At 35.0% G+C, this 9,980-nt stretch overlaps 1 protein-coding gene across 1 annotated transcript in view; it reads left to right on the top strand.

Moving 5' to 3' along the window:
• DNAH5 (dynein axonemal heavy chain 5) overlaps positions 1–9,685 on the top strand; it is a 114,097-nt gene extending 104,412 nt beyond the window's left edge. The window contains exons 72-79 of the mRNA XM_057390394.1: positions 621–840; positions 1,460–1,665; positions 2,442–2,645; positions 3,301–3,516; positions 4,336–4,548; positions 5,991–6,143; positions 7,817–8,048; positions 9,519–9,685. Of these exons, the coding sequence (XP_057246377.1) occupies positions 621–840; positions 1,460–1,665; positions 2,442–2,645; positions 3,301–3,516; positions 4,336–4,548; positions 5,991–6,143; positions 7,817–8,048; positions 9,519–9,670 (1,596 nt within the window). The 3' untranslated portion in view covers positions 9,671–9,685. The remainder of the gene's footprint in view (positions 1–620; positions 841–1,459; positions 1,666–2,441; positions 2,646–3,300; positions 3,517–4,335; positions 4,549–5,990; positions 6,144–7,816; positions 8,049–9,518) is intronic.
• The last annotated feature ends 295 nt before the right edge of the window (positions 9,686–9,980 follow it).

Below are 9,980 nucleotides of genomic sequence, written 5' to 3'. Positions count from 1 at the left end.
GTGTTACAAGCTTCTTTTTGTAACCTCTTTGACTTTTATTTCAGATTCTGCTTGATAACTTCTCATAAAGAACTAACTAGCAGATCAGATGAGAAGAAACTCTYTCAAAAGTAGGGGAGAAGAGCACCTTTTGCTTAGTTAAGAGAAATGCAGTTACTTTCCCTCACTGTCTCACAAGCCCTCTTAGTGAAGATGTGTATGAGATGTCTATACTGAAATATGGAAATTCATATAAGAAAGTTTGACATCTATTGATTGATAGCAATACATTAATTATGTGTATTTGGTTATTCTCCCACTCTGGGACCATTGTGAGGAACAAAGTTTAGCAGCTTGCTCTGTGGAGCTGCTCCTGATCCCACCTGTGTAAGTCAAAATTTGTCAGTTTTTATCAGCACTGTAGCCATGACAAGGTATGTTTTAAATGTATTGAAATGGAAAAGGTAGAGACTACTTGAAAAGACCAGATGAGACAAGGACCACCTGTTCACATGAAAAAAAAAACAAATTAGCTAACACCACCTTCAGAGGAAACAGCCCACAGCTTAGCTCCCCTCAAAGAGTGATTTCAGTTTGTGAACAATGTTGATAACTTTGTATATTCTATTGTTTTCAACTAGGGAGGTTGGGCCCTTCTGCAAAACTGTCACCTTGGACTTGACTTTCTGGACGAGTTAATGGACACTGTAATAGAGACAGAGAYTGTTCATGAAAGTTTTCGACTCTGGATGACAACTGACATTCACAAGCAGTTCCCCATCACCCTTCTTCAGATGTCTATTAAATTTACCAATGAACCACCACAAGGGCTCAGAGCTGGACTGAAGAGAACATACACTGGTGAGTGCCAGAATGGTAATGATGCAAAATTAAGTTTTGGACTGTGATGCTATTGTGTGGGCATGTTAAACTGAGAGTGGGTGTAAGCTGGTATGAGGAACTGAGCACAATGATGCCAGRATACATCATAGTTTTTGTTTAGAAAAATTAAAAAGAAGGAAAGATTTGCTGTTCTGTTGCTGAAACTGATTGGTCAGCAAAACAGGAAATGCCTTTTCTCACATGTTGGCTTCTAATATCTCAGTTCAAAGTGTTTGAATTTTCAGTCTTCTGTCTTTTGGCAGAAAAATGACATTTTAATCTTTATTGACTMTCAAGTGCTCTTTGCACTACATAAAATAAAGCACAAAGATTCTGTGCAGAGACCAACTTGATGTGAATTCAGCTATTAGTAAATTGTGGGTTTTCCCCCCCTGAAGTTTACTCTTTTAATTTGAGCAACTTAATAACATGCTATAAACTGTCTCCAGCAGAGAACACTTTGTGGGACAATAATTTACCCTTGGGAGAGGCAGAGAGCCAAGTGAATACCTCTAGAGTGATGTTTTAGCACTGATTCAAAGTACTTTTTAAAAAGACAATTACAGTGATTCTCATAAAGCCCATTTGCAATCCATAGGTGTCAGCCAGGATTTATTAGATGCCTGTAAAATGGTTCAGTGGAAACCACTGTTGTAYGCTGTAGCCTTTCTACACTCCACTGTTCAAGAAAGGCGCAAGTTTGGATCTCTGGGCTGGAATATTCCCTATGAATTTAACCAAGCTGATTTCAATGCTACCGTGCAGTTTGTTCAAAACCACTTGAATCGCATGGACACCAAGAAGGTAAGTTGTGTTGTGGGGAAAGTGGATTAAGGTGATGGATCTTTGTAGTAGTGGAATGTATGTAAATGCTTCCTCATAACTACAAAAATGATTTTAATTTATTGTTTTTTTCCACAAACATTCAATATTTCAAGTATACATGTCTCTAGAGCAGCAGACTTAAATTAGACTTCTAATCCAATGCATGTTTAATTTCTATATTAACCTGTACATTAAAAAAAAAACCTTCCCAGACATCTCAGTAATCTAAATCGTAGAAGTACAGACCTTCTTTTCAATTCTAAGTCAATTAATTAAAAATTGATGACTGTATTTAAAATGCTCTTTTATTTAACTGTATTCTGAGTAAAAAAAAAAAAAAATTGGCCTCTCCACCTGTCTGTACAGCATGAAGAAATTGAAAGTGGTTTTAAATGATTATGTAAGAATTTCTCCTACATTTCTCACTTTCATATGGTCAGTTGTCATACAGAAAGGTCTGTTGCAAAGCAATTTTTGATTGGCATTTTAAGTGAATTTGAAAGGAGGATTCAAATGTATCAGTAACGTTCTTGCTATCTTCAAGATGCTCTTGAATTTTTTGTTGTTAGTGAATTATATTTTGAGAAATCCTTGCAAGTGTCCTGGGAATGCAAGACCATAMGAAAAAAAGAGTAATAGAAAATTAACTTTCTTTCAAAGGGGACAGACATGGTACATCAGCTGCTCTTACTRAGGCAGATCTAAGTAAATGAGAAGTGGATTAGCTGAAGTCAGTGCTTTCTGCTTGGTTTTAGGGGATCTCCTGGAGTACGGTTTGTTATATGATMGGTGAGATCCAGTATGGTGGTCGTGTGACAGATGATTTTGACAAAAGACTCATGAACACCTTTGTAAATGTTTGGTTCAGTGAAAATACATTCAGTCCAGAATTCAGCTTCTACAAAGGATATAGCATACCCAAATGTACTATGGTGGATCAATACCTTCAGTATATACAGGTTGGTAAATGAAAGCTAATCACTTGTTTCTCATAAATGCCTAATTCCTTATAATTTTTCTTTTTCTTTTTTTTTTTTTTTTTTTTTTTTTTTTTTTTTTTTTTTTTTTTCACTTACTCTTTTTTTCACAGGATTTTTTTTTACTGGTTTCTAGCAGTCTGCATATCTATTAGTGACAACTAATTGTTATCATCAATGTTTTTATCTTCTTGACATTTTCTTCTTGAATATTTTCTTTTTCATGTGGTTAGCTTGTGGGATATATGTAAAAGTACAAAGTTATTAAAGAGGTCAAAGAATGGAGTCCAGACATTGGGTTCAACCTCTTGGAAATAAAAGGTCTATATATATGAGAGTAAAAGTTACTATTACTACTATTAATATAGCACATAGAAGTTAAAACTCAATTTGTTTGGTGTGTTTTGGGCCTTGACATGACAAATAGATCACAGCAAGTTATTTCACGTAAGGCTATTTGAAGAAATCTAGCTTCTTACTCCACAGTATTAGAAGGTTCTTTTATGTTTTTCATTTGGTTTTATTGTTTGTTGGGTTTTATATTTGTTTGCTTGGGGATTTTTKGGRWRKGTTTTCTTTTTCYTAATGATTTGCTTCTAAATCTGCAGTTGTACTCTCTTTATATTTTACTATGTAGAGCCTTCCTCCTTATGACACACCAGAGGTGTTTGGTTTGCACCCCAATGCGGATATCACCTACCAAAGYAAAGTTTCCAAAGATGTGTTGGACACCATCCTCAGTATTCAGCCCAAAGACAGTTCTGGGGGAGGAGGTGAAACTCGAGAGGCAGTTGTARCCAGACTGGCTGATGATATGCTGGAAAAACTTCCTGCTGATTATGTACCGTTTAAAGTAAGTTAATGAAATTCTGGCAAAAACATTTGCTCCATCTTGCCTTTTATGGATTAAAAAAAAGCCCCAACTTTTCTAAACRCATATTTGAATTCATCCATACAGCAAATACTTCCAAGACATATTTTAAAGCAGTGTGACCAAACTTTTAAAAAAAGTTTAAAAGTTTTTATGATAAAGTCATTAAACATGTGCTGAAGTGCTTTTGTAAGAACTTTTTCAAAAATATCAAACCTGTTAATGCTTAAATTGTCACTATGGGGGAGGAAGGATAATCAGCTTTTAACAGAGGTTGTTGACACTGTAAAATTTCAGGTTATGTTAATGCAGTTGTTTATYTGTTAATTTTACATTTTTKAATTAATATATATCAATGAGTTTGKTTRGRATACAAGAGTGCTGGTATTGTGATGGTTCTGGGKCATTGCTGCTATGTTGAGGCGAAAGTAGTTGGGGCAGTTACTCTCGACTGGTTTTGCAAAGAGAMCCTTGGAACTTTTTGTTGGAATTAAAGCTGAATTCCTTGAACCAAGGTAAACTGCCTGCAAGCTCTTTAGATGACATTAGCTCATGGAATGATATACAGACTAAATCATGAGTTAGACTAAAAACATAGCCAGTCTCAGTGTCACAGATTTCTCTTTGAACAAATCCCRTTTTTCTGTCTTGCAGATAATTCAAGGGAGGTACCAAACTGACCATTTAAGTTCTTAAATAAATTGTATTATGTCTTCAAGATCATATTGGGTCCTAACCTTGACATAAAGCCAATTTTGTTTTTTCACTTCTTTTGAAGGGTCTTTGGTTTTCTACYGACAGGTAAAAGAAAAACTAAAAGACATGGGACCTTTTCAACCTCTGCACATATTTTTGCGACAGGAGATTGAACAAATGCAGAGAGTTATTTCTTTAGTGAGAAGCACTCTGACTGATCTAAAACTTGCCATTGATGGGACAATAGTTATGAGTGAAAATCTGAGGGATGCTTTAGACTGCATGTACGATGGAAGGATTCCTGCTAGCTGGAAAAAAGTAGGTGTACATCASTTGTTCTGGAAAGAAATAAAAAAGCTGTTTCTGAAGAAACTAGATTAAATAGCTAGACTTACAGTAAACACTTTTTTCAAACTATATTTCAGATGTAATAACCAGAGCTGTGCAACTGCTGGRATAGATTTTGTGCTAAAATAAACACAGTCAAACCAGGGCTGCTTTAATTTATTGAAATGAATGTGGGGGATGCAGGTACTTCCCATTTTAAAAGCCTGTTGAATATTGGCAGGATAAAAAGCTAGAGAGAGGAGAATAATTTAGCATGTGATGATAGTTTACAAAAAATAGTACCCACATTAGCAGACTACACAGGTACTGTTTATTGAAGCCATATAATTTATATATGTTCCTTTTTTTTGGGTTAAGTAGAGGTGGCCCATCCATCTTGGTCAAAATCGGTGTTCTTTGAGTTTGACTTATAGCCACATGATTACAGAGTAGTAGATGCTGGAAAGGACCTATAGAGATAGTCTAGTTCATTCACACTTCTGGAAGCAGGGTCAATTAAAGCAGGTTTCCCAGCAGTCCCCAGAGTCAAGAGCCCACAAGCTCTCTGTGCAACACATTCCAGTGTTTGCTCACCTTCACAGTAAAACAAACAACCAATCAGCCAAGCAMCAGCCAAACAAACAAACAACCCCTTAAGTTTAAAAAGAACTTGTGACATTTTGCCTTGTTATCATTGCCTTCTTTCTTACTGCTGACAARGATCAGGCTCCATCGTCTTCCAATCTCCACACTTGAAGTATAAACACATTATCTCCTTTGAGCCTTCTCTYTTCCAGGCTAAACAACCCCAGCTCTCAGCCTCTCCCCACAAAAATGATTTTCAGGGACAATTAGAGCTGTTAATAGCAACTGATGGAGAGAAAAATGGGGAGGTTTTTGCTTGTTTGCTTGGTTTTTTTTTTTTTTTTTTTTTTTTTTTTTTTTTTTTTTTTTTTTTTTTTTTTTTTTTTTTTTTTTTTTCCCTACTACATGGTAAAAATCCCAGACCTAAACAGATGCTTCGCAACACATTTCCACACAGATCAAGTTGAGTTTTCCTTAGCTTTTATTCATGAGAATAAAAATTAAGAACAGTTTTACAGAAATCATGTTATCTTGATATACTGACCTTGGAATTAGAAAGATGTGTACAATTTTTCCTTTTATACAGCTATTCAGCCTTGCAAAAATGCCATAAAATGAAAAATTACCATTAAGCTTTATGCAGGTGTATAGGAATAGTAGACTTGAATTTGAACAGAGAAAGAATTTGCTTCAGTTTTTAATGCAGTGTAAGGTTTAAGCATCAGATTAAAGTTATGATAGATTATCTTAAAGTACTCTTTGCTAATATTATATTGTTTCTTGCAATGTGATGAGTTAGCTTTTCTTGAGAGCAGCATATTATTTTAAAACATGTTTACTGTTTTTAGGCATCTTGGTCTTCCAGTACACTTGGTTTCTGGTTTACTGAACTTCTAGAAAGAAACCACCAGTTTTACAAGTGGATTTTTGAAAGTCGACCAAACTGTTTCTGGATGGCAGGGTTTTTTAATCCTCAAGGATTTTTAACTGCAGTGAGACAGGTAAGTTGTGTTTGAAGTCTTATTCTGCTTATTTTTTGACATGATTTAAAAAATAAAATATATTGTCAGATGAAGGATGAATTTATACATATGGGAAGATAAGTGACTGTCTAACACTACCTGAGTGAGCTGCTCTTCCTTTGCACATACTATTTCAGTATATTTACCACTAAGCTGTTAAAATATATTTCTTTTGTTGACCAAGGCCCAAACAAGTCTCCCTCACAGAATTATTAAGGTAGACTAGAAAAATATTGTCTCATATTTCCACTRAGCTATCAATGAAAATGGTCATTAAGCCCATGAATTTATTTGTCTTTTCCCCTCTGTTTTGCTCTGTGTTCCATACTTACCTGGCTGGGGGCTGGGCAGAAAACCTATTCAGAATTCTTACATTTCACTTCTGCTGTTCAGTAGCTGATTAAGTATTTCTTCATGAAGTGAGAAAGACATTCCTTTATTAATGTATATAAGTATAATATTTGATGTATTTGCTGATGTATGCATGTTGACTTGGTGATTATGCCAGTTGCTTAGCAACTTTTTTACTTTAAAAGGAAGCAGTAAATGCCTGTGTTGGTCAGCATAAAGGGACATACTGGAGAAAGTGRCTGGAATATGTAAATCAGAAGAAAATATTCAGGTGAAAATAAAATTGGACCTCAGGGAAAAAAGCCCAAACTTGTGGAGAAGAGAATGAAAATTTAGGGTGTAGGGAAAATGTCCCYACCTACTCTGAGGTCTGGGTAGTGTAATCTGAAATTTCAGACATATAGCCTTGGAATTATGTAATAAAGTATTTATTTTGAGTGAAGAGTTTTAAAATGGGAATCTTTTGCATCCAAGCTTTTGGAAAAGGTTTATTAGCAGGCCCTGAAATGGTTACAAACTACAGAACTTTCTGGTTCCATAAAAAAGGACTATGGTAACAACCTAATATGCCAAGTAAATAGCAAAGTGAGTTTCTGGTCTTTGCTATGTGGTGAAACACATAGAAATGAAAAAGAAGAAGAGCCAGAGTGATCACTGAATTATAAACTTTGTATTCTCTATATAATCTAAGTAACTGCAGTATGGGACAAGCATTAATTCCAATTACTTCAAACAAAGATCATAGAAAACCATTGTAAGACCAGGATAAAACTTTGGTTTGCCATAATTTATTGGTATGGAATAGTAAGGAATTGGAAAACTGAGCACTGTGTGTTGTCCTGTGCATTGGAGTTTTTTTTTTTCAGTCTTTACATAACTTTACAGCTGAATGAGTTCTTACTTGTTAAGAAGAAGAGTAGAGGGGCAGGCAAAGAAAGGTAACCTTAGAAATTTTTCACTTACCACATGCAGCTAATGTTTTCTCATCACATCAAATCTGTCAAATTTTTGCATTCACAAGAGCTGGTTACCATTGGCATTGAGTACGTTTTTTAGATATTGTATATAATAGAAAGAGATTAAAATCAAATATTGTGGAGAAAGTGCAGAAAGCTTTCTTCTAGYGCCATGTCATCCATCACTCCCGTAAACATGGATATTATATAGAATTGGTTTGAGGTTTTTTTGCACTAAAGAGGACATGTTATGACCACACACAATTACTTCTAATAACTGCTGGAAAAAATGGTTGTSTGCATATATGAACATGTAACCTCCTAACTTTTGTCTGGTTTGGGCAGGAAATAACRAGAGCCAACAAAGGATGGGCTCTTGATAGTGTAGTGCTGTGCAACGAAGTCACTAAATGGATGAAGGATGATATCACAAGTCCTCCTTCTGAAGGTGTCTACGTGTATGGGCTGTATTTGGAAGGAGCTGGTTGGGACAGAAGAAACATGAGATTGACAGAATCCAAGCCCAARGTGCTCTTCGAGATGATGCCAGTAATAAGGATATATGCAGAGAATAACAGTAAGTAATGGTATTAAAGGATGTTATTTCGATAGGATTCAGTGTGCTTTTTTATTTAACTGYGTGGAAATCTTTTGGGCCGTTCGGATTTTATGAGATTGTTGCTAATCATTGTGGCTACCAAATCCCTTTCAATGGGGAAGACACCCCAGTCTTCCATTTAAAATGTCCTTTCAGACTTGCTTCATTATTGATAGTAGGAGCTTTCTTTTCTGAATGTTTACCAAGGTCTCTACACATAGTCTTAATGGTGTCAAGAACTTTTTAACCCATTACAGGTAAGCTGTACATATTGACAATGTGCATCCTAGATTGAAAACACCAGTTTTCTTATACTTAAACTCTGTGACCTCTGTAGCCTCTGTAACCCAAAACTAAATAATGTCTTTCACACATGTTAAAAATGAGTATAGAGATATAGGAATAGATATATATGGGAATATATATGGGAATATATATATATATATATATATATATATATATATAAAAAACTATATACAATTTAAAAGTATGTATACTTATATACAACATGTAAGAGATGGATTTTATATGTATATATGCATACACATATAGAGAGCATTTATAGATAATGTAATATATATAGTGTGTGTAATTATAAAAATGTACTTTTCTTCCGTGACAAGACTGGTTTTGAGCTCATGGAAGCAAGCAAGAGGTGGAGTGAGGTGGTAGAAGATGTTTTGTCTTTACAGCAGAAAAGGAATGTAGGAATGGAAAGGAAACTTATAGGGCCAAAGGACAGTGCTGTGAAAATGTGTAATTTGTGTCAATGTGGCAGTTTTTTGCATATAGACTAGGGCATACTGTTGAACAGGGATGTAAAACAGAATAGAACAATCCACTGCAAAACATAAAATGAAACAATCTGTTGAAAAGCATTAAATGAAAAAATGAAAAAAACTGTTGAAAAGCATTCCACCTCTAAAAGCAAAGCTTGCTAACATGCTATKCTAYGTAGCCARTATTTTATAAAAGGCATGATCAGCAGCTGAGATACTAAACAGTGAACACTGAAGTACTGAGCATGACTAAACGACTCTTCTAATTCKGCAGTGAAGCAGCTGATGACTGGTACCCTCAAGTRCTAAATGCATTTCAAACCAGGTTGTTCAAAGTAGGGCAATTTATTTTTGACATAATGCATTGATAAGAAGTAATGGTCAATAGGCAGATTGAGCTAATAAGAACACTAATTACTGTAGTGTGCCCAATTAGATAKCTTGCTTTGCATCAGCTCCTAGGTGCTCATGTGAAATCTKAAACCTACAGAAATTTCAAAGCACATATGGGCTTCAGCTGGCAAAAMCAGAGAACAGTGTGCTATTGAGCTTAGATTAAGTTTTCCATTTGCCTTATGACCAATTAAGGCCTTGTTTTTTCAGCTTAGTTAAATTGTTCTTTATGTCTTTTTTAGTTTAACTGTTCTTTATGTCTTTTCTGTCTTTTCAGCTGTGAAAGATCCACGTCTGTACTCATGTCCAGTCTATAAAAAGAGCAGTCGAACAGATCTGAATTACATTGCTGCTATGGATCTTAAAACCCGTCAGCCTCCAGAGCACTGGGTACTCCGTGGAGTAGCACTTCTGTGTGATGTCAAGTAATGTTAAAAAAAAAGCTTCCAGGAGTTTTTTTTCTGATTTTAAATGTAAACATCAATATGTAGTTAGATACACAGTGGAACACTTCTAAAAATATTATTTTTAAAACATAGTTTCTGTTATGATATTTTTAGAAAATTGTTCTTAATAAGGCTCTGCAATAGGCTTATAAATGCTACATCTTAGTGACATTAACTTTGGTGTCTTTGAAAAATCATGACAAATATTTAGTGCTCCAATCACCTATGTACGCATAAGCATTCCTCCTGTGTGCCTAATTTTACTTTGAATAAAGATTAATTGATTTGAAAGT

This window comes from Malurus melanocephalus, unplaced genomic scaffold (genome assembly GCF_030028575.1).
Source record: "Malurus melanocephalus ecotype Western Australia unplaced genomic scaffold, MMel_1.1 scaffold_25, whole genome shotgun sequence".
Classification (NCBI taxonomy): Eukaryota; Metazoa; Chordata; class Aves; order Passeriformes; family Maluridae; genus Malurus; species Malurus melanocephalus.
Note: the sequence above shows the minus strand (reverse complement) of the source record. Positions and strands in the feature narration are given on the sequence as shown.